Below are 24,879 nucleotides of genomic sequence, written 5' to 3'. Positions count from 1 at the left end.
CACGTTTCATGGTAATAGGTTGCCGACTGATTCAGTGCAGTCGCTTCGAACCCTCAATCATCGTTGCAAATTAAGAAGTTTACTGCTATCAGTTTTGTAGGACCTGAAATGCATTTCACAAAATTAAGTTTGAAATTGCAACATCCTCCTAGCGTTTGAAGCATTGCACATGATTATTGTTCACAACTATTATTATTTTACACACACTTTTCATTGTGTCACAGCGGCACAAAATAATTTGTACACATGGCATCTGAGAAATAGCAAACTGGTGCTGAGGCCAAGGTATTCTGCTGATGGGGAATTTTCCCTTTTAACAAGCATGTTCTCCTGTGAACCATCCCCCAGTCTCCTCTTCCAACACAATACAGACTCCATAATGACCACTGGCCTGAATAGCAATGTTTTCGTGCCAAATATCATCTGAAGTACAAATTCTTTTATGTTTGAAGACCATGGGATTAATACGCATAGCTTTTTAAATACACATTTGCATATTATTTGAAACTTTGCATTCATGGAACAGGAATAGACCATTGAGACTGTTCACTCAAACCATGGCTGACCTGTATCTCAGCTTCACCTGACCACCTTTGCTGCACGTTCCTGAATATCCTTATCCAATGAAAGTCTGTCAATCTCTACCTTAAAATCTCCAATTGACCCAGCATCCATAGCCTTTTGGGAGAGCGATCTTTCTATTTTCTCTACCTTTTGTGTGGAAAAGGTGCTTCCTGATTTTTACTCTTGAATGGCCTCCGTCTAATTTTAAGCTCGAGTCCCCCACCAAATGAAATAAGATATATTTATCTACATTATGGAAGCCGTTTATAATTTCAAATACCTCAAATTATAGCAGCTTTGAACCTTATAAACTCATGGGAATATGAACCAATTTAATGCGATCTGTCCTAATAATTCAAACCTGATATTCCAGTGAATTTGTGCCATATCCCCTCCATGTTAAGAAAAGCCATTTGTGTGAACGATTAGAAAAGTATATAAGCTTTCTCCAGTAAGGCTCAGGATCTTCAGGTCCGGAGGGAAGAAAACATTTAGATCTGGCCTTCAGTCGAAAACTGATTCATTTATCCATCATGTAAATAGAATACCAAATAATCCCAGATGCAATACTGTCATTACATAACTCAGAAGCACAACCATGTTTAATATATTGATGACTTCATTGTTTACATGTGAAATCTTCAGGTCCATTCTTGAGTTTATATATGATTCACCAAAACCTATTATTCTTTGTGACCACACTCATTTTTAAAAAAGTAACAATTTGAACTCATCTTTGGTGTTGTCTCAATAATGACTACCATACCAGTAGAAATTAGTGAAATCAAACTTTAAATTACTTAGTGATAACAAGTTTTGCTTTTGTTTCGCAGATGAAGATAAAGACACCAAAGCTCTTGAAGCATTTCTATCAGGTGTTGGCAAACCTGTGGTAAGTGACCATGGCATGCACCCTATTGCTGATATACTAATTGGTTTAATGTTTTCCAGTTTATGCTTTTGAACGTCAGGATTCCATTATGTCTTGATTACAGACTGTGTTTTGCAGCTGTAGAAAAAAGCTGAATCACTTCCTTGAGGAGTATAGATATTTTCTGTCAAGTCTCAGTGCTGTGCATATTTAACATCTAAAGTTTCTTCACAATATTTACTTTGAGTGCAGCATTAATTATAGATTACTGAGTAGATTGACAAGATCTGCAACAGCTCCCAGCCTTCATTTGTGAAGAAATAAGTGTGATAACTTCATGTGTGTATTTCAATTTCCGCTTTAGTACTTCTATTCTGTTTATCTCTGTCACCTTTTATACTTCTTGACTTCTGACAGTATTTTCAAAACCACCTTAGGACCCTTCTCACTCTATTCCATAATTCTCTTTCTTTTCTTTTTAGTACTGTTATCCTCAACTAACAGTTATACATTTCCTGATAGTGTTATTCACCTGTTTCTCCTGTGTTTTTATTTTCTTTTATTTTGTACGGCAATGTTTAAATTAAAGTTAATTTTAGCTTCTATTGTACCCCTTGCAGTTTTGGTTCCTTTGTTTCCTTGCAGCAATATTTATTTTCCCTTAACCCACTCTGATTTTATTTTCTGCTGCCAGCATTTACATTTGGACCTTTGCTGAAATTTGCCAAGCTGGTGTGTCTTTATTGCAGCATGAAATTTCTATTGCGTACTAAAAACAATGTTGATGCTGCATGTCCCATGAACACAGCTCTTGCACCTGCAAGGGCAACGATAAGTGGGCCTGTTGCCTGTCCCAACTCTGATTCATGGCATGGGGCCTTTCCTGGAGGTGGTAGTGCAAATTGCCCCAACCTGGCATGGTATGCTGATCTAGATAGATGGAGATTATGTCCAATGCACTTTGCCCATTCTGCACCGAGGAGCAGGAAAATCCCTGAAGTAAATTTTGCAGCATCTACACCTCCCAAACCTTACAGCAGTCACTCTCATCTCCTCCTCCTCCACGCACACTCCTTTAACAGGCTAAGACAAGGCTTCCTGTGTCTTGGGCCTGTAACATGCCATATGCTGTTAGGCTTGTATTTCTTGAATCATAAGCCAATTTCTTAGAGAGCTTGTCCTGTGCCTTATTTACTTCATTCTTGCTTAATTGTTTTGTAGGTATCTGACATCCAGGCAAGAACAGTTGTGCTCACATGGGCTCCTCCTCCAACCACTATAAGTGATGACACTGATGGTGTTGTTACACCTCAACCATGCAGCTATGAAGTTGCTATTTCAAGCAGTGGCAAGGATGAGAAGTTCAAAATTGTCTATATGTACGTACAATATTTTCACAATATATTTGGTATCTTGTTTTCAAATGTATAATTCATATGCGGTGGAGTACATCAAAATTCCTTTATTATAATCTGTGTCTATCATTAAATGAGCCTTATCTGGATTAGATGATTTGTAAACTTTCAAAAGTTCATTGTCTGGTGATTAAGAATAACTGGCACTTTCTAAACAAGTTCATCTCAATGCCGGTTAATTAGACTTAACAAAACCCTTACCTTTCTGTAACTAACAGTGCAGAAAATCTAACCACACGTCCCAGGCTAGTAATAGTGGTGAAGCTTGTTGGAAATAAAATCGCTTTCTTTTTCTTTTGGGAAATAGGATATTTTGGTTATTGTCTTAAATTATTGCTAAATGAATAGGTATATCATGTATTATGATACTTGTTGCTAATCTATTAAATCTAATTTACACAGAAAATAAAATAAAATTGAATTTACATACTCCATGATTTTGTGCATTTTACATTGGTATAAGCCAGCTTATTCAAAATATCAATGAAGTATTTACAATCTCAGCAATGGTAATACTTCTCTGTAAGCCATAATGAGTTCAAATGCTTTTGATGTCTATGTCAGGCAAAATGCCATGATTTGATCATGGGGGCTTTGAATATACAATTCACTGTGACAGCAATACCTGTTTAAAATGAAAAGTAGAGATGTAAAGTTTTATGTTCTAGTCAAACTCGCATGGCATATTAAGACATGTATTGAAGTAGGATTAGGTGTGCTAAGGTATAGACAGAGGAGTTGGAACATGCAAAAGTAGGATGCTGCATCACTATTACTGGCACTGGGCAATTTTATGTATATAAAAGTAGATAGAGCTAGGGAAGAAATTGTGTACAGATATGAAATTTGTCTTGCATTATTAGACAGTCTGCCTGTGAATTAAAGGATATGGTCACTCTTAGCTATCTGTATTCTCTCTCCTCCCTCTCTCTCTCTCTCTCTCCCTCCCCCCTCTCTCTCTCTCTACTCCCCCCTCCTTCTCCTCCCCCCTCCTTCTCCCCCCTCCTTCTCCTCCCCCCTCCTTCTCCTCCCCCCTCCTTCTCCTCCCCCTCCTTCTCCTCCCCCTCCTTCTCCTCCCCCTCCTTCTCCTCCCCCTCCTTCTCCTCCCCCTCCTTCTCCTCCCCCTCCTTCTCCTCCCCCTCCTTCTACCCCCTCCTTCTCCTCCCCCCTCCTTCTCCTCCCCCCTCCTTCTCCTCCCCCCTCCTTCTCCTCCTCCTCCTTCTCCTCCCCCCTCCTCCTCCCCCCTCCTCCTCCCCCCTCCTCCTCCCCCCTCCTCCTCCCCCCCTCCTCCTCCCCCCTCCTCCTCCCCCCTCCTCCTCCCCCCTCCTCCTCCCCCCTCCTCCTCCCCCCTCCTCCTCCCCCCTCCTCCTCCCCCCCTCCTCCTCCCCCCTCCTCCTCCTCCTCCTCCCTCCTCCTCCTCCCCCCTCCTCCTCCTCCCCCTCCTCCTCCCCCCTCCTCCTCCCCCCCTCCTCCCCCCTCCTCCCCCCTCCTCCTCCCCCCCTCCTCCCCCCTCCTCCCCCCCTCCTCCCCCCTCCTCCTCCTCCCCCCTCCTCCTCCTCCCCCCTCCTTCCCCCCCCCCCTTCTCCCCCCCCCTTCTCCCCCCCCCCTCCTTTTCCCCCCCCTCCTTCTCCTCCCCCTCCTTCTCCTCCCCCCTCCTTCTCCTCCCCCCTCCTTCTCCTCCCCCCTCCTTCTCCTCCCCCCTCCTTCTCCTCCCCCCTCCTTCTCCTCCCCCCTCCTTCTCCTCCCCCCTCCTTCTCCTCCCCCCTCCTCTCTCCTCCCCCCTCCTCTCTCCTCCCCCCTCCTCTCTCCTCCCCCCTCCTCTCTCCTCCCCCCTCCTCTCTCCTCCCCCCTCCTCTCTCCTCCCCCCTCCTCCTCGCTCACCTTCTTTCCTTTGCTTTGGGCACTATCACCTACCTTATCCTTAAGTTCCATCCATTCTTAGCTCCATTATCCCGAAGGGCAACTGGAAAGTAGCATGAGATAACCCCTCACCTTTGACCAGTTTCTCAACTAACCCTTCTCACCTCATCTTTTGTTGGCTTCCAGGGAAGGTTTTGTTTCCAAAATTCCATGTATTTGAAGAGACGAGAAACTTCTTGTTTCTTTCTCTCCCTCTATTTTTATGTTGGTGCTCAAGAATTGTTTTTCTGTCTGAACATTTTCTATGTGCTACTAGCTAATAGGTTTTCCATTGCTGCTGGTGTTGATCTTTTTTAACCTTCGGCTGTGAAGCACAGTACACAATGGTTTTCAATTAGGGAGATCCCTGTATTATGAAGAGGGAGTGAGAGGAAGCTGAATGAGGCCAACAGGGGAACTAGATTTTCCCATTGACAGCCATGTGTGCATACATTTCATTGGACACCTTAACCATAGTAAGAAAGATCTCTGCCAGCTGCAAGGCCTGTCTTCATATCAGGGATGGATTTTTTTAGCACTTGCATTAGTTCATTCCTTTGCTGGTGTGGCTAACCTTTATAACTACTTAAATTTCCATTTGGAGAAATTCCTGTCTTTCTTACAGGCATCTCCGTATGTTCACGCACACATCCCACACCCACCACATTACCTTAATTTAGACCACACACAATTCAGTTAGTGATTAAAACATCATCCCACCCCCAACTTGCTCTAATTTAAACCATGCCTATTCTCATTAGTCAATAAAATAATATAAGGTGGCTGCAAGTAGGGACAATACATTGTTACTTTCTGTTATTACCTTGATAAGTTTGGTTAACTTCTTGTGACATTAATTGTGTAGATGTTGCTGGAGTTGACACTTAACCAAAGCAACCTCTTCGCATTGCACCTTATATGGGCCTCCTTCCCTCAAGATCAAAATCTGGGTACTCCTTTATTGGTTGTCACCGATTAATCTCTCATCTGAAGAGTCTGTACACCTGTACTTTAAGTGCCACAGAAAATGCCAGCCTTTTAACTGCTATCACCAGGCTGAAAACAAAATGATTACTTTGCCCCTGAAAGACTGCTGCATCCAGTTTAATGCTGCAACAGCACCAGCTTTTCTTCTTCCATTTCCTCCACCCAACCCAAACAAGCCTAGTTCCTAGTACAGGATGGTGCAGCAGTGAAATCTGTGTATACTATTGCCAGTAAACCTGGCTTATAGGACAATGCAGCATTCAATGCTAACAGGACAAAGTAGCTTTGATTAACATCACAATATAGTTTATAATTGTCACTGAAATGAAGTGCTGAGTTAAGAAATGAAGTGCACCCAAATTTGACAAGTTTCATTGTTAAGACTTAGCTGGTGTAATTGTAGGAGACTAGGATTTATCTGTGATTGTGTTTAAGAGCAGCAATGAAATTTGTACAAGATATATGTGCAAATGTCCAAATGAAAATTGTCTCAAAATAATTCCGTCACTTTTAATAATGTTTATTTTATGCTAGATTTTCCATCCTGCTAACTCGCGTTTGAATTAATTATTTTAACTTCATGTAATTAATGCATGCATTTATTTGTAGTATTTGATAGCCAGCTAAATCATTTAATTGATGAAAGTTGTGTGTGTTTGTTTGTAGAGGAAAAGACACGAGCGTCACATTGCCGGACTTAAAGCCAACTACAAACTATCAGGCCAGGTTGGTAATTAATGAGAACAGATTTCAGTGCTTAGTTGAAAAAATGTCATAAATATGGTTCCATCCTGATTTCCAGTTCTCTCTATCAATATTCTGAACCTTCTGGAGAGAAGGTAAGCATCAACCTCTTAACTGGGATATGGTTGCATGGACACCAAATATTCACAATTTTTCACAACTCTACAATCATGGCAGTGAATGCTGGCAGAGTATTTGATTGATGGCATCGGAAGCCAGTCCTGTTCTTAGTTAATGCTTATGTGCCAATTTTATCCTCCCCTAATCCAGGACGACTGGTTGCATGTAATGCACTAGTGCTGATCTAGTTAGGATTAACTCAACACAGACCTGGAATCTTATGACTGAACATCTCCATCACGAACCAGTTAATTGAGCTCAGCCATTAGGAAAAACCGGAAATGATGCTTTTAAAATAAAATAATAATTCTAAATAAAGCATCTTAACATTTTAAGTGAATTTATCATGATGAGAGTAGTCATTTGTGTTCCAAACTATTTGCAATAATTGATTTTTGATATTTCTGTATCAGTTTGTTACAACTGAATGGGTTGCTAGGCTATTTAAGAGGACAGTTAAGAGTCACATGTCGGCCAGACCAGGTAAAGACAGCAGATTTCCTTCCGTGCAGGGCATTATGAACCAGATAGATTTTTACAAGAATCTGGTAATTTCATTATCATTTCTGAGATTGGCTTTCCATTCAAGATTTATTAATTAATTGAATTTAAATTCCCCAAACTGCCATTGTGGGATTTAAACTCATACATTTCCGGAATCTTAATACATGCCTCTGGATTGCTAATCCAGTAACATTATCACCGTACTATTGTTCCCATTCTATTATTTTCTAGTTGCCCTTGCTACTTTCTCAGAAGGCTAAGGAAATTTGGCATGTTAGCTACGACTCTCACCAGCTTTTACAGATGCACCATAGAAAGCATTATTTCTGGTTGTATCACAGCTTGGTATGGCTCCTGCTCTGCCCAAGACCACGAGGAACTACAAAAAGTTGAAAATATAGCCCAATCCATCACGCAAACCAGCCTCTCATCCATTGACTGTCTACACTCCCCGCTGCCTCGGCAAAGCAGCCAGCATAATTAAGAGGACTCCACGCACCCCGGACATTCTATCTCCCACCTTCTTCCTTCGGGAAAAAGATACAAAAGTCTGAGGTCATGCACCAACTGACTCAAGAACAGCTTCTTCCCTGCTGATGTCAGACTTTTGAATGGACTTACCTTGCATTAAGTTGATCTTTCTCTACAACCTAGCTATGACTGTAACACTACATTCTGCACTCTCTCGCTTCCTTCTCTATAAACGGTATGTTTTGTCTGTATAGCGCGCAAGAAACAATACTTTTCACTGCATGTTAATACATGTGACAATAATAAATCAAATCAAGAAGGTGATGGTAAGCCATCATCTTGGACTGCTATAGTCCATCTGATGAAGGTACTTCCAAGATCTGGTTAGATCGGAAGTTTCAGCACTTTGACTCATTGACAACAAAGGAACAGTGATGCAAGTCCAGGTCAGGATGATGTGTGACTTGGAAGTGATAGTTTTCTTATATGCCTGTTACCCATGTCCTCCTAAATGGAGGAGGTTGCAGTTTGGGAGGTCAAAGAAACCGTGGCAATTTGCTGCAGTGCATCCTGTAGATAGTGCATACTACAACCATAGTACACCAGTGGTGGAAAGAGAGGATGGAGTACCAGTCAAGCTCCTGCACTATCCTGAATGGTGTCAAGCTTCTTGCTCCTGCAAATGGAGAGTATTCCATCACACTTGTGCCTTGTTGGTGGTAGTGGAGAGGCACTGTGGAGTCAGGAAGTGAATCACCCATTGCAGAGTGCCCAGTTTTTTGTTCTGATCTTGTAGACATGGTGTTTCTGGTCAGTGATGCAATAGTAATGCCATTGAATATCATGAGAAGCTGATTAGACACTCCTGAAGCAATGTCCTGCGACTGCAATGATTGCTGTCTAACAAGTCCAACTATCTTCCTTTGCACTAGCTATGATTCTAGCCCCTGGAGAGTTCCATCTTGAGCTCTACTGACATCCACACCCATGTTGCTAGGGCTCTTTCTTGATGCATTCAAATGTTTCCTTGATATTAAAGGAAGTCACTATCATCTTGCTTCCAGGATTCCATTATTTTGCTGCTGATAATTTTTTATATGGTTTTGTTTGAAAGTAGTTATATATAACGATGATAACACTTGTGCCAAAAGCTGATTGTTTAGAACAGGTATTTTCAAAAGTGCTGTTGCTGGGACAAATACAAGGTAACTATTTTTTTCCCAGTTGATGAGTAGTTGAAAGTAAAGAAACCTCACTAGAATAAGGACACTTGCAAGAGTTCTGCATTTTGTGAAATACTTTAACTGTGAGACCTGTGTTATGATCCCGGACCTGACCCCAAGTTTTTGCTAAGATCTGAATAGGGACCAATAACTTTTTGGTAAAAGTAGACAAAGTTTGAGATTCAAAAAAGTCGCTAAGCGAAAGAAGCCACAAGATTCTACAGGTTTTGAACAAACAAAAATAAGCTACATAATACGAGGTCAGAAAGATAAAATAATTCACAATAGCTATTTAATACTCCAATATATGACATGTAAATTAACAGACAAACTGTGGTTGGACACATTACATGTGTCACATTACAATGGCAAGTGCAACCAAGACAGATCCACGGATTTCTCAGCAATCCACCCAGACGTCAGTAACACTGTGAGTCAACCAATCTTGTAGGAACTCTGTCTTTCTTATGAGGAATTGCACTCTTCATCTTCAAAGATCTCATCTTGGAATTCTCTCTAAGTTGCTTGAACTTGGGTGGCCTCAACGACAGCCCACCTGCAGGATCTCAATCTTATTTCCTGAGACTCTGTCCCCCTGGATTCTGAGCCTGCATCCCAACACTAATGAATAACTTCAGCTCTTCAGCCACACACAGCGAAATCTACTGCTGCAAAGTGGAACCTTCATCTCAACTGCCCGGTGCACAATCACTTTTGTCTCTTTAGATACTATGGGCTTCTACTAAGCCCCACAACTTAAGGTTTGCCAACCCACAGCTTTTTCTCTGCTTGGAGCCTCTGTCTCTGCTCCTCTCTCTCTTTCTCGTAACTAGGACTTCTCCATGTCTGAGACTTGCATTTTGGGACTTCACCCTGTCTCCTGCCTGTGACTCTTGGTTGATTATGGTGCTACACTGCTGGGTCATATGACCTGGGTTTTGCGCCATTTTCCTTGTATGCAAGCGTACTGGGCCCCTCTGCCTGAAAGTTTATGCACATTTGCCGCCCATTCCTGGTCTGCACATCTGTGGAAGCTCCTGGGGCATGCTGGAAGTTGTAGTTCCCAGCCCCCACTTGCTGATGAGATACATTTGGATCTCATAACACCTGTTATTGGGCTTATTGGCAGTTTACTTTCAATACGATTATCTGGTGAACAAGAATGGTTGAGTTCAGCACCAATCTGTAGTTTCAGATTCTCATGTGATTGTCTTTAGGATTCTTTAACCAAACTCATTCTTGCTAACCCATGATGGTGAAAGGGTGAGACTGTTTTGTGATGTAGTTGTTGCAGTACCTCGCCCCTCTTTAATATGTGCTTTAGTAGGTCTAGTCTGTAAATGTATTTGTTCGTATCTTATTCCATTACTCCTGCTCATCCAGAATCTCCATCTGTGCTATGCTTTACTGGCTCCCCTTCGTTATTTACGTTTCATTCCAGGACCTTGTTATACTCTACCCCTCGAACCTCATCAAACGTTTCACCCAGCCTGCATCGTTCAGTCTTGCTTTTGAGTGTTCCTACTCTCCCCCATATAAACCTGTCTTCCTCCACTATACAATTGGTGGCACAGATTTTGACTGTCGCTGTCCTGCTGTCTCCTAAAACATCTCTGCCTATTTGTCTCATCAAGAGTACATTTTTAATCTTCCCTTCAGTTTCCTTCCCTAACTCTCCTATTTCCTGTTTGGTGTTTGAATTTCCTAGGCTCCCTAATCCATGAAGCACCGTGGAAGATTTCACTGCATTAAAGGCAATATATAATTGTAAATTGTTGCATGTTGTGGAGAATAGAAGACCGTCTGCTACGTTGAGTTACAAATTTAACTCTAATTGATAGAATGTTATTTTAAAAGTAGGAATATTCCATTTTATACAATGAGCCACTGGCTATTGTTGAGTATTGTTAATCTTTTTAATTGCTGTAGCTTAATACCATTTTGTCTGCTAAAGGGTGCAAGCAGTGTGTAACCTAATAAGAGGGACCCCATCGGAATCAGAGAGTTTTACCACACAGTGCAGTGAACCAGACACACCAATGCCACCTAGAATAATAAACAGGACCAAGCACTATTTAAGCCTACAGTGGAAGGTGAGACAAATACTTGAGTCCAGAATCACTTTTGTTCAGTTTCCCACAAAGCTACTTGTTATAAATATGTTGGTATCTGCTTAGTTTCTTGAAGTTACATTCGTCAACGTTTGTGTTTTACAAGACTGCAACCATCAGGCTACTTCCTTTATTCTGCAGTTCTGCAATGTCCATGGCATTTTCACTCTAGCCCATTTGCCCAGTTGCATGAATCTATCACCTGTAACCGCCACTCCTACATTTACCATTCTTAGCAGCTTCAGTGTTCACCATCAGCTACATTGTTACTTATCATCTTTTTTGTTCAGGCTTTTGCTATTATAAGAGATTTTGAACAACTCATCAATCCGAATCCTTATTTATTTGATTTCTGTAAGTTTTCCACACCTTCAATCTAAACTCTTGCACAATTGTCATCTCATTGAGCTGTTCTGTGCAATATCTCCTATCTTCCTCTAGCAGAATATCCTGAAAATATCAGTCTTTTTGAAGCAGTTCCATCTTTAATTAGCAGCACAAAATCATTCAAGAATTTTTTGTTATTAAATTTTGCTACACCTATTATCAAATTAAGCTTTTTTTAACCATTGTATCTTCCTCTTAGTTGTGTTCTTTTGCATTATAACCTAATTGCTTAGTTGCAACTGCGGCCAGCTATTAAGAATTGTTTTATTGATATAATCTGCTGCTGAAGCAGGCTTTGACTCTATAATATTGTTTTAACTCGTGTAGGCTACATGTGATAATGGTTCCAAAGTCACCAACTATAATCTGGAATGGGATGAGGTAAGTGAACTTTGCTCTAAAGTGACATGTAGAATTCCTACAGTATTATACTAGAGGTTGGGTAGCTCAGTTGGCTGGACAGCTAACTGCAGAGCGACACCAACAGCATGGATTCAATTCCTGTAACGGCTGAGGTTATTTTTGAAGGTCCTGCCTTCTCAACCTTGCCCCTTGCTTGAGGTGTGGTGATCTTCAGATTAAATCACCACCAGTCAGCTCTCCCCATCAAAGGGGAAAGCAGTCTATGGTCATCTGCGACTATGGAGACTTCACCTTATTCTGTTCCTGAAAGAAAAGATTCATATTGCAGTACAGAGCAGGGACAACCTTCTATTGCTTTGCCCAGAATTTTCAGTCTCGTCACCCAACATCCTCACCTGCTGTAATGGTTACTGGATGCTGATTCCAGGTGAATGCTCGAGCTAAATTTCTGTGTCCCAGCCTTGAAAATCTTAGCATTGCCACTGTTAACCCAGGTAACTTACTTTCAGAAATTGAACCTAGAGTTGTTGTGATTTGTAGAGTGCAGCAGCATCATGGGTAGAGAGTCACTGGGTGTACTTGACTCAAACCAAATAATTATCTTAAATTGAGTTGGTGCCATGCTTATTATAAAATCTGACATTAAGGTTATATTATGGTTTTACTATAGGAGACACACATATACAATTAGTATTTATTAATCATGCATTTTGATAGTTAATGCCATAATCATCTATGAAATAGGTATAGATTAAATTTTGCCCAATAAGTAATGATGGAGCAACGTGCTCCCTCTTGTTGAAAGCAATTAGCATAATCTGTCATGTCAGATAAAAGCAAAATACTGCAGATGCTGGAATCTGAAACAAAAACAGAAAATGCTGGAAAATCTCAGCAGGTTTGACAGCATCTGTGGGGAGAGAATCATAGAAACCCTACAGTGCAGAAAGAGGCCATCTGGCCCATCGAGTCTGCACCGACCACAATCCCACCCAGGCCCTACCCCCATATCCCTACACATTTTACCCGTTAATCCCTCTAACCTACGCATCTCAGGACACTAAGGGGCAGTTTTAGCATAGCCAATCAACCTAACCTGCACATCTTTGGACTGTGGGAGGAAACCGGAGCACCTGGAGGAAACCCACACAGACACGAGGAGAATGTGCAAACTCCACACAGACAGTGACCCAAGCCGGGAATCGAACCTAGGCCCCTGGGGCTGTGAAGCAGCAGCGCTAACCACTGTGCTACCGTGCCACCCATAAAGCCAACGTTTCGAGTCTAGATGACCCTTCGTCAGAGCTGACGAAGGGTTATCTAGACTCGAAACGTTGGCTCTATTCTCTCCCCACAGATGCTATCAGATCTGCAGAGATTTTCCAGCATTTTCTATTTTTGTAATCTGTCATGTCATTTGTTTCAGATTTTTCATGAATTATTTTCCTTTTCATTGGTTTCACAAGAATGGAGCTTGTATCCAATAATCTCAAAATTGAAGGTTTTGATGATCTCCCCTTGCAATATTGTAATTCCAATTTATCCTACCTGCACTCATTGTTTTAATGAATTAAACATAATCTTGCATCAATAGTTAGATGGCACACATGGTCAGTTTGTCTCCCTAAGACAAGTGATGTATTCAATTACAAATGTTAGATGTAGTGCAATACATAAGAAGTAATAAATTAAGTTTACATTACTTTAATATGTCTTTCAAAATGTATTTAAGTATTAACAAATTCAGTCTGCCTCCAACCTATCATGCCTTTTGGTTATGGCGCCAATTAGAATAGAATCATAATGCAAGTCCTCTATCTGAATTTAGACTGAACTAACAAGTCCTTTTCTACTTAATTCTTTTAAAGCTATGTTTCTAACAAACTTGTGATCATGTGGCAATATGATGCGATCGAATGCATCAGTTAAATGAGTAGAAATATATTCTCGAAGGGCATCAGATCTCTCTTTTAAAACAAAAAACATTTGTTATTGAATGTAATGAGTAATTTAAACCAGGAACTCCAAGTACTTGAAAGTCTGTCTACATTTGCTTTTCCAATCATGGGAGCAAATCTGCCTGATTTACCAATCCTGTAATATTGTTTTCCCCTTCAGTATGAGTATTGAAATGCATTAAAATTTGAATTAAGAATAATAATTACAGAGCAAAATTAAATTTACTTCTTTATATCTTTTGCTAGCCTTTGTGCTTCAACTTCAAATGTTCAATTTTTTGAAGGTCTGGTTTTAAGCTTCCAGAAATGTTCTGTTTCAATGCATAGCATTAGGATTCAGTGTTCTGTGGCATTTAGCTTGTGCCCTTTTTAGGCAAAACTTTGAAAAAAAGTCTCACAAAGAAACCATTTAGTCCTTTGAGCCTACTCCATCATTGCGATCAATAAGACCATGAATTATCTGTGCTCGAACTATGCACATATACTATACCCATTGCCCTATATCTTTTAATACTTCAGAATAACTAAAATCTGTCGACCTCCGATTTAACATTAACAATTGACCTAGCATCAACTGTCATTTGTGGAACAAAGTTTCAACTTCTGCCACATTTTCTTTCCTGATTTCCCTCCCAAAGGGTCTGATTCTATCTTCAAGGCTATGTCCTAGAGTTGCCAACTCGCAGAAATGGTTTTCCTCTCTTCCTCCGATCTACTATACCTGTTCCCCTTAATATTTTAAAAACTTGAATCAAATCACTCCTTAATCTTCTAAATTCCAGGGAATACATCCTTAGTTTGTGTAATCACTCCTCATAATTTAACACTTGGATCCAGAGTATGCAACTACCTGAAAGGTGGTGTATTTCATTTATTAGACAAACAGGAATCACCTCTCCTTTTTCTCCTCCTTGCACCCTGTGTACTGTTCTATATATAACTTCACTTTAGTTCAGTTAACACACGTGCGATATTTCTTGCCAGTACTTGCGCCAACCATTCAGGGTGATAAAATCAATGAAAATGTGCATTTTAACACTTGTTCATCTAACCATGAATATGGTACAAGGCATAAATGTTGCAGAGTTTCTTTGGCTTGTATCATATTCACATTAGCTGGACATTATGTAATGCTTGAGTGTTTGTTACAGAGTTTGTTATAATATCGTTTCTTGAGGTAATGAGTAATAGGTGGTGTTGTACATCTTTCTCTTCCGTCCACGGCCAGTCCCTCATTACTATTCCATCATATTATGCATTGTTTTCAAATGTCCCAGTTGTCAATTAATCCTCCTGTACAAAAGATAAAACATTTGGATTATTGTGTCAAAGCTTCTGGCTGAATCACATAGGGGTTAAATTGGATAAATCCTTGAAAGTGGGCATGGGGATTATGGTATCCATTCATTGTAATGTAGATAGAACAATAAGCAAAATTTAATGCACTAAATGATTACCCCAGGTAGTTCAACATCGCCTGCACTGTTTGTTGGCTGCACGCATCAGCACAGACCCCAATATTATGAGTGTCTAATGTTAAAGGCAGCCAGCCTTGAACGTGCAGTGTGGCTGCAGGAATGGTGGGAGGTTTTGAACAGTGAATCTGGGTGGTGATAATATGAGGGATGGCTGTACACAGAAGAGAACAAGCACCAAGGATTTCTGACAATGTACTGGTAGTCTTGGTTCGAGCCATGAAGAGAAGGGGATATATCTTGTACCTGCAGCGGAGCAGGAGGCCCTCTAGACATCTCTCTGGAGGCAATGTGGAAAAAACAGTGGTGAATGTCAATGTCAGGATACTTGCTGCAAGAGCATAAATAGTTTAGAAAAATGTTTAATGATTCACATGAGATATCAAGGTAAGTGAGTTCTTCAAATTGCATCTCCTACCAACTGTGCCACCAGCATCCTACACTGCTTAATTCACTACACTTCAATCAACAATCTCTTGTCAATCTATACTCTTCAATTCATTTATTTTACTTTGCCTTGTATCCATGGCACTTAACTTGAAAACACTGGAAAATATTCACCAAGACAAACTGGGGGTTACCATTAACTAAAAATTGAACTGGAGTCACCATACAAATACAGTGGCTACAGGACCTGTCAGAGGCTTGGAATCCTGCGATGAGTCACTCACCTCCTGACTCCCCAAAGCCTGCCCATCATCTACAAGGCACAAGTCAGGCGTGTAATGGAATACTCTCCAATTGTCTGAAACTGCGACTTCCAACAACACTTAGGAAGCTCAACATCATCCAGGACAAAGCAACTCGTGTGACTGGCACCCCATCCACCACCTTAAACATTCACTTTATCCACTTCTGAAGCACAGTGGCAGTAGTGTACACCATTTACATGATGCACTGTAGCCACTTACCAAGATTTCTTGGGCAGCAGCTACCACACCTGCTACCTCAACCACCTAGGACAAGGCCATCAGATGTGTGGGGACACAAACACCTGAAAGTCCCCTCCAAGCCGCACACTATCCTGACTTGGAAATATATCATCATTTCTTCACTGTTGCTGGGTCAAAATCCTTGAACGTCCTCCTTAACAGTACAGTGAGCGTATCTACACCACATGGACTGCAGAGGTTCAAGACAGCAGCTCACCACTGTCTTTTGAGGGGCAATTAGGGATGCACAATAAATGCTGACCTCGTCAGCGATGGCCACATCTCATGAACGAAGGAAAAAGAACAACCTCATCACTCAAACATATTTCAGCACACTGACTGATGAGTCCAATGCAGGGAAATGTGAGGTGATGCATTTTGGTAGGAAGAACATGGAACAACAATTTTTTAAAAAGCAGTCAAATTCTTAAAATGGTACAGGAGCAGAGGGACCTGGGTGTATATGTGCATAGATCATTGAAGCGGCATGGTGGCACAGTGATTAGCACTGCTGCCTCACAGCGCCAAGGACCCGGGTTCGATCCCCGGCTTGGGTCACTGTCTGTGCGGAGTCTGCATGTTCTCCCCGTGTCTGCGTGGGTTTCCTCCAGGTGCTCCAGTTTCCTCCCACAGTCCAAAAGACATGCTAGTTGGGTGCATTGGTCATGCTAAATTCTCCTTCAGTGTACCCGAACAGCCGCCAGAGTGTGGCGACTACGGGATTTTCACAGTAACTTCATTGCAGGTTAGAAACATAGAAAAACTACAGCACAAAACAGGCCCTTCGGCCCCACAAATTATGCCGAACATATCCCTACCTTTTAGGCCTACCTATAACCCTCCATCCTATTAAGTCCCATGTACTCATCCAGGAGTCTCTTAAAAGACCCTATTGAGTTTGCCTCCACCACCACTGACGGCAGCCGATTCCACTCGCCCACCCTCTGTGTGAAAAACTTGCCCCTAACATTTCCCCTGTACCTACCCCCCCAGCACCTTAAACCTGTGTCCTCTCGTAGCAGCCATCTCCACCCTGGGAAAAAGCCTCTGAGAGTTCACCCGATCTATGCCTCTCAACATCTTATATACCTCTATTAGGTCTCCTCTCGCCCTACGTCTCTCCAAGGAGAAAAGACCGAGCTCCCTCAGCCTATCCTCATAAGGCATGCCACTCAATCCAGGCAACATCCTTGTAAATCTCCTCTGCACTCTTTCAATCTTTTCCACATCCTTCCTGTAATGAGGCGACCAGAACTGAGCACAGTACTCCAAGTGGGGTCTGACGAGGGTCTTATATAGCTGCATCATTATCCCCGGACTCCTAAACTCAATCCCTCGATTGATAAAGGCCCGCACACCATACGCCGTCTTAACCACCTCCTCCACCTGCGGGGCCAATTTTGGAGTCCTATGGACCCGGACCCCAAGGTCCTTCTGATCCTCTACCGTACTGAGTCTTTCCCTTTATATTGTACTCCTTTATCCCATTTGACCTGCCAAAATGGACCACTGCGCTTTTATATGGGTTGAAGTCCATCTGCCACTTCTCCGCCCAGTCTTGCATCCTATCTATGTCCCTCTGTAACTTCTGACATCCCTCCAGACTATCCACAACCCCACCAACCTTCGTGTCGTCGGCAAACTTACCAACTCATCCCTCCACTTCCTCATCCAGGTCATTTATGAAAATGCCAAACAGCAAGGGTCCCAGAACAGATCCCTGGGGCACACCACTGGTGACCGACCGCCATTTAGAAAAAGACCCATCTATACCCACTCTCTGCCTCCTTTGGGCAAGTCAGTTCTGGATCCACCGGGCAGCAGCCCCTTGGATCCCATGCCCTCTCACTTTTTCTAGAAGCCTTGCATAGGGGACCTTATCGAACGCCTTGCTAAAATCCATATAAACCACATCTACCGCTTTCCCATCGTCAATGTGTTTAGTCACTCACATTTTCGAAGAACTCCACCAGACTCGTAAGGCACGATCTGCCTTTGACAAAGCCATGCTGAGTATTCTTGAGCTTACTAAACCTCTCTAAATGCTCATAAATCTTGTCCCTCAGGATCTTCTCCATCAGCTTACCAACTACTGAGGTTAGACTCACCGGTCGGTAATTTCCTGGGCTATCCCTATTCCCCTTCTTGAAAATAGGAACCACATCCGCAATCCTCCGGCACCTCACCCATCTCCATCGACGACGCAAAGATCATCGCCAGAGTCTCTGCAATCTCTTCCCTCGCCTCCCACAGTAACCTGGGGTACATCCCATCCGGATCCGGCGACTTATCTATCTTGATGCCATTCAAAGATTCCAGCACAACCTCTTTGTTAAAGTCCACATACTCAATCTTTTCAGTCCACCGCAAGCCCGCAGTACATCCACCCATGTCCTCCTCCTCTGTGAAAACCGAGGCAAAATACTCATTAAGCACCTCTGCCATTTCTACTGGTTCCTTACAGATTTTCCCGCCTTCACCTTTTATAGGCCCTATTCCTTCACATCTCCTCCTTTTACTCTTCACATATTTATAGAACACCTTTGGGTTTTCCTTAATCCTACCTGCCAAGGCCTTCTCGTGACCCCTTCTGGCTCTCCTAATTTCCTTCTTTAGTCCCTTCCTACAAGCCGTATACTCATCTAGATCCCTATCTTCGCCAAGCTCTCTGAACCTTTTGTATGCTTTCCTTTTCTTCTCGACTAGGTCCCGCACAGCTTTCGTGCACCACGGTTCCTTTAACCCACCAACTCCTCCCTGTCTGCTCGGAACGTTGTCCTGTAGAACTCTAGACAGACATTCCTTGAAAAACTGCCACCTCTCTTCAGTACATTTCCCCGAGAATACCTCCTTCCAATTTACTCCTCTAATTTGCTGCCTTATGTCTTCATATTTCCCCTTACTCCATATAAACGCTTTCCTAGCTTGCCTGATCCTCTTTTTCCAATGCAAGCATAAAGGAGATAGAGTTATGATCACTATCCCCAAGATGCTCTCCCACTGAGAGATCTGACACCTGTCCAGGTTCATTGGTCAGTATCAGATCAAGTACAGCCTCTCCTCTTGTAAGCTTGTCCACATGCCGTGTCAGGAAACCCTCCTGAACACACCTAACGAACTCCTCCCCATCCAATCCCCTTACCCTAGGGATATTCCAATCTATGTTTGCGAAATTAAAGTCTCCCATCACAACAACTCTGCTATTATTGCAACTCTCCAGGATCTGTTTCCCTATCTGCTCCTCCACCTCCCTGTTACTATTGGGCGGCCTATAGAAAACTCCCAGCAAAGTGATCGACCCCTTCCCACTCCGAACTTCCACCCACAGAGACTCTGTGGACAATCCCTCCACAGCATACACCTTCTCTACAGCTGTGACACTATCCCTGATCAGCAGTGCCACTCCACCCCCTCTCTTGTCTCCCTCCCTGTCCTTCCTGAAACATTTGAATCCCGGCACCTGGAGTATCCAGTCCTGTCCCTGAGACATCCAAGTCTCCGTAATGGCCACCACATCACACTTCCAGGCATCGATCCACGCTCTGAGCTCATCCCCTTTATTCACTATACTCCTGGCATTAAAGTAAACATGTCTCAATCCTTTGGTCTGAGCTCTCCCCTTCTCTATCCCCCGTCCATCCTCCCTCTTGCACTGTCTATAACCCTTCTCTGTTTGCGAGCAGGTTAATGTAAACCTACTTGTCTCATACACACAATTTAAAAATGAGTTTGATGTATTTGATCTTGGGGATAAGAGAGACTAGACATTCACCAGTGAATGGGAGAAGTTTGCAGTTATAGAGTCAGAGGTTTACAGCATGAAAACAGGCCCTTCGGCCCAACTTGTCCATGCCACTTTTTAAAAAAACCCCTAAGCTAGTCCCAATTACTCATATTTGGCCCATATCCCTCTATACCCATCTGACCCATGTAACTGTCTAAACGCTTTTTAAAAGACAAGATTGTCCCCGCCTCTACTACTACCTCTAGCAGCTTGTTCCAGGCCCTCCCCACCCTCTGAACCCATTTGTATTTCTCCCCTCTCACCTTAAACCTATGTCCTCTAGTTTTAGACTCCCCTACCTTTGGGAAAAGATATTGACTAGCTGATCTATGCCCCTCATTATTTTATAGACCTCGATAAGATCGCCCCTCAGCCTCAAACGCTCAGAGAAAAAAGTCTCAGTCTATCCAGCCTCTCCTTATAACTCAAACCATCAAGGGTAGCATCCTAGTAAATCTTTTCTGCACTCTTTCTAGTTTAATAATATTCTTTCTATAATAGGGTGACCAGAACTGTACACAGTATTCCAAGTGTGGCCTTACCAATGTCTTGTACAACTTCAACAACTCGTTCCAACTCCTGTATTCAATGTTCTGACCAATGAAACCAAGCATGCCGAATGCCTTCTTCACCACTCTGTCCACCTGTGACTCCACTTTCAAGGAGCTATGAACCTGTACCCCTAGATCTCTTTGTTCTGTAACTCTCCCCAACGCCCTACCATTAACTGAGTAAGTCCTGCCCTGGTTCAATCTACCAAAATGCGTCACCTCCCATTTATCTGAATTAAACTCCATCTGTCATTCGTCAGCCCACTGGCCCAATTGATCAAAATCCCATTGCAATTGGAGATGACCTTCACTGTCCACTATGCCACCAATCTTGGTGTCATCTGCAAACTTACTAACCATGCCTCCTATATTCTCAAACAAATCATTAATATAAATGACAAATAACAGTGGACCCAGCACTGATCCCTGAGACACACCGATGATCACAGGCCCCCAGACTCTGGCTTCTGTCATCAAGCCAATTTTGTATCCATTTAGCTACCTCACCCTGGATCTCGTGAGATTTAGCCTTATGCAACAACCTACCATGCAGTATCTTGTCAAAGGCCTTGCTAAAGTCCATGTAGACAACATCAATTGCACTGCCCTCATCTACCTTCTTGGTTACCCCTTCAAAAAACTCAATCAAGTTTGTGAGACATGATTTCCTACTCAGAAAGCCATGCTGACTACTAATCAGTTCTTGCATCTCTAAATGCCTGTAGATGCTGTCTCTCAAAACACCTTCCAACAACTTACCCACCACAGATATGAGGCTCACCGGCCTGTAGTTCCCAGACTTTTCCCTGCAGCCCTTTTTTCCACATTTGCCACCCTCCAATCTTCAGGCACCTCACCTGTGACTATTTATGATTCAAATATCTCCACTAGGGAACCCGCAATTTCCTCCCGAGCCTCCCACAATGTCCTGGGATACACTTCATCAGGTCCCGGGGATTTATCTACCTTGATGCGCTTTAAGACTTCCAGCATCTCCTCCTCTGTAATATGTACACTCCTCAAGAATCACTATTTATTTCCCCAAGTTCCCTAACATCCATGCTTTTCTCAACAGTATATACTGATGAGAAATATTCATTTAGGATTTCACCCATCTCTTGTGGATCCGCACATAGATGACCTTGTCGATCCTTAAGAGTTCCTGCTCTCTCCCTAGTTACTCTTTTGACCTTTATGTATTTGTAGAAGCTCTTTAAATTCTCCTTTGCCTTATCTGCCAAAACAATCCTCGTGTCCCCTTTTTGCCCTCCTGATTTCTCTCTTAACTCCTACACCCACTGTACTCTTTAAGGCTTTCATTTGATCCCAGCTGCCTATGCATATCATGTGCCTCCTCCTCCTCCTTGACCAGGGTCTCAATATCCCAAGTCATCCAGGGTTCCCTACTTATACCAACCTTGCCCTTCACTCTAAAAGGAATGCGCTTACCCTGAACCCTGATTAACACACTTTTGAAAGCCTCACACTTGCCAGACATTCCTCTGACTTCCCACAAACTCCCCCAATTAACTTTTGAAAGTGCCTGCCTGATACCATCAAAATTGGCCTTGCCCCAATTTAGAATTTTAACTTTTGGGCCAGACCTATCAGTTATGCATATAAAACAAAACATTGTAATGGTTAAAATTGTGGGATTAAAACCAGCTAAGTGTGATATGTTTCACTTAAGATAGTAGAAATGTGTGAGGAAATTGAAGATGCCTTAGTTATAATCTCGTAAAGCTGTTTTCTTCAGGCGGTTATAGCCAGCATGTTAGAAGGTAATATATGTTACGCTGTTAATTAGAAAGGAAGAAAAAGCAAAGTATTTTCCTATGCGTCTGTGAATTTAAAGTCCATTTTAAAATTGTTAATAGAGCCCAAAATCATTGATAAAACGAGCACTATAAAAAATGCATGCTAATTAATGAGAGTCAAAATGCACTCTGAAAGGGAGGATATGTCAAATTACTTCTGAAGAAATAGATTTAATGGGACAAATAGCCTTTCCTTTTTGCTCCTTACTTTTTTGTCGTCCTAACCAGATACGATTCATTTAACAGGGGAAAGGAAACGATGAATTTTCCCAATGTTATTTGGGGGCACAGAAGCAATTCAAAGTTCCCAAATTATCACCAGCCACGGGATACAGATTTAAGTTAGCAGCCAGAAATGAACTTGGAATGAGGTGAGTACCCTTCAAAAGATACAAGATGAGATTTTCATGTATTAAGTTGTTTAGTGGCTCAAATATAGGCTGCATGGCAAATGAAGGAACAAAGAGAACCTGATAATTTGTCACCATCACCCACCCCCTCTTTTCTAACTTGGGAACAGGAATTTCTGCATGCATTAATCATTAATCAAAGTAAAATGTATGCACCTTTATCTGTAGATATAGTAAGAGGATAGTGGTTGGTGAGCTTTGAAGAATTCTGGCACAGGCAGTCCTGCACACATTGGTCCTTCTCATCTTCTGAATAGATCTGAAGAGACGATTCCCATTGGCACTAGTTGTGTTTTGGAGACGCAGGATGGAGAATCTGCAGAACAATTGCTATGAAGGCCCAAAGAATCCATGAGACAGCGGGGGGAAAAAAGAATGGAGTGATGCAGAATCCTACTACTGCATTCTGTAAATTTGCCCCTCTATACGGCTCAGTATATAGAAACTCTTAAAACCCCTTCTATCTAGGCATTATTAACCTACAAGGTAGCAAGCTATCCTAGATCTGGTCCTGTGTAATGAGACAGGAATAATTAATGATCTTACAGTTAGGGATCCTCTCAGAAGAAGTGATCACAGTATGGTTGAATTTAAAATACAGATGGAGCGTGAGAAGGTAAAATCCAATACCAGTGTCTTGTGCTTAAACAAAGGAGACTACAAAGGAATGAGGGAGGCATTGGCTAAGGTAGATTGGGAGCAAAAGCTTTATGGTGGGACAATTGAGGAACAGTGGAGGATTTTCAAAGCGATCTTTCACACTGCTCAGCAAAAGTATATACCAGTGATAAGGAAGGACTGTAGAAAAGTGGCACGGTAGCACAGTGGTTAGCACTGCTGCTTCACAGCTCCAGGGTCCCGGGTTCGATTCCCGGCTCGGGTCACTGTCTGTGTGGAGTTTGCACATTCTCCTCGTGTCTGCGTGGGTTTCCTCCGGGTGCTCCGGTTTCCTCCCACAGTCCAAAGATGTGCGGGTTAGGTTGATTGGCCAGGTTAAAAATTGCCCCTTCGAATCCTGGGATGCGTAAGTTAGAGGGATTAGCGGGTAAAATATGTGGGGATAGGGCCTGGGTGGGATTGTGGTCGGTGCAGACTCGATGGGCCGAATGGCCTCCTTCTGCACTGTAGGGTTTCTATGATTATTGTGATCTAAGGAAATGGGCATCGAGCTCAAGAAGAATTCAGATTTCCTAATGTTAATCTCTCCTCTTTCTTTATTAGGTTACACCCATGAACTGGTGTGCATAAATTAACAAAAAAATCAGTCCCACTTCAACCAATTGAATGATAACCAAAAGGTTATCATTCAAGTGCTATCTGAATGAATCAATCCATATCCTAAATGAAGCATGCACAGATTCATCTACCAAACTTTCAGGGTTAACTGCCTTTATTAACTTAAGAATTGATTTTGTGTGTGATATTTACTCCAACATTTACTGGTCTGACTTTATGACCAGTTATGGTCATGTTTAAGTCTTAAAACCATCTGCCACTTATGAAATACTTTTTAATTGCTAAAAGTTATACTTGAAGTGAAAAACAAATGCATGACCTTTCAATTGCATAGCTTTTCTAGCTCCGTGATATTTCATCAACATATTATTGAGCAACTGTCATCAATAACATTATTGATTGAAAAAAATCATGATGGAAATTGCCTCCTTTTGAAAGCAAGTGAAAACTGGGCAGCTTTGAATAAATGTAAAAGCAAAATTATCCTGTTGTATACCGAGTATGACCATCTATATATTGACTACTAAAAACCTTTACACTTCCACACTTTTTAATCTTTTCCTTCACATATCTGCTGAAACAGGTCTCAACAACATCTTGGGTGGGATTTACCGTGCAACCTGCCGTGTGTTTTGCAGCAGCAGGAGGTGGTCTGCCATTGGCCGGCGGCAGGATTTTCTGGTCCTGCCATCGTCAACAGGGTTTCCCATTGAATGCACCCCTCACTGCTGTGAAACCCAAGGCAGACGTGTGCTGTCGGCAGGATGGGAAGATCCCGCTGGCGTGAACGTCCAGAAAGTTCTGACCCAAGTCTCATTTAAGTCGATATGATTGAATATTTTAAAAATGCCTTTTTAAGTAAAAACTGATGACCAGCTCATCATGAGTCAGCTTATTTATTGATAATTAGACAGGGTTCATATCATGGAGCACGATGCTTAAAAATGTTTGGGTGCTTTAAGTCCTGTTCCACTGCGATATGCTTAAAAATTCCACAAATAGGTATGGAGAACTTTTCAGAAGGACTGTAATTTAGAGAGTGATGTTAAAGGCCAAA

The 24,879-nt window shown here is 42.2% G+C and overlaps 1 protein-coding gene across 4 annotated transcripts in view; it reads left to right on the top strand.

Annotated features, from left to right (window-relative positions):
- The window catches only part of fndc3a (fibronectin type III domain containing 3A), a 202,931-nt gene that overhangs the window by 122,530 nt on the left and 55,522 nt on the right, over positions 1 to 24,879 (top strand). For all 4 annotated transcript variants that reach the window (XM_078232183.1, XM_078232186.1, XM_078232188.1 and 1 more), the window contains 6 exons: positions 1,398 to 1,456; positions 2,657 to 2,814; positions 6,403 to 6,462; positions 10,753 to 10,891; positions 11,624 to 11,677; positions 22,423 to 22,547. In XM_078232183.1, coding sequence (XP_078088309.1) covers positions 1,398 to 1,456; positions 2,657 to 2,814; positions 6,403 to 6,462; positions 10,753 to 10,891; positions 11,624 to 11,677; positions 22,423 to 22,547 — 595 coding nt within the window. The remainder of the gene's footprint in view (positions 1 to 1,397; positions 1,457 to 2,656; positions 2,815 to 6,402; positions 6,463 to 10,752; positions 10,892 to 11,623; positions 11,678 to 22,422; positions 22,548 to 24,879) is intronic.

Source organism: Mustelus asterias, chromosome 17 (assembly GCF_964213995.1).
Source record: "Mustelus asterias chromosome 17, sMusAst1.hap1.1, whole genome shotgun sequence".
NCBI classification, from domain to species: domain Eukaryota; kingdom Metazoa; phylum Chordata; class Chondrichthyes; order Carcharhiniformes; family Triakidae; genus Mustelus; species Mustelus asterias.
The sequence above is the reverse complement of the archived record's forward strand: the minus strand, read 5'-3'. Positions and strand labels throughout refer to the sequence as shown.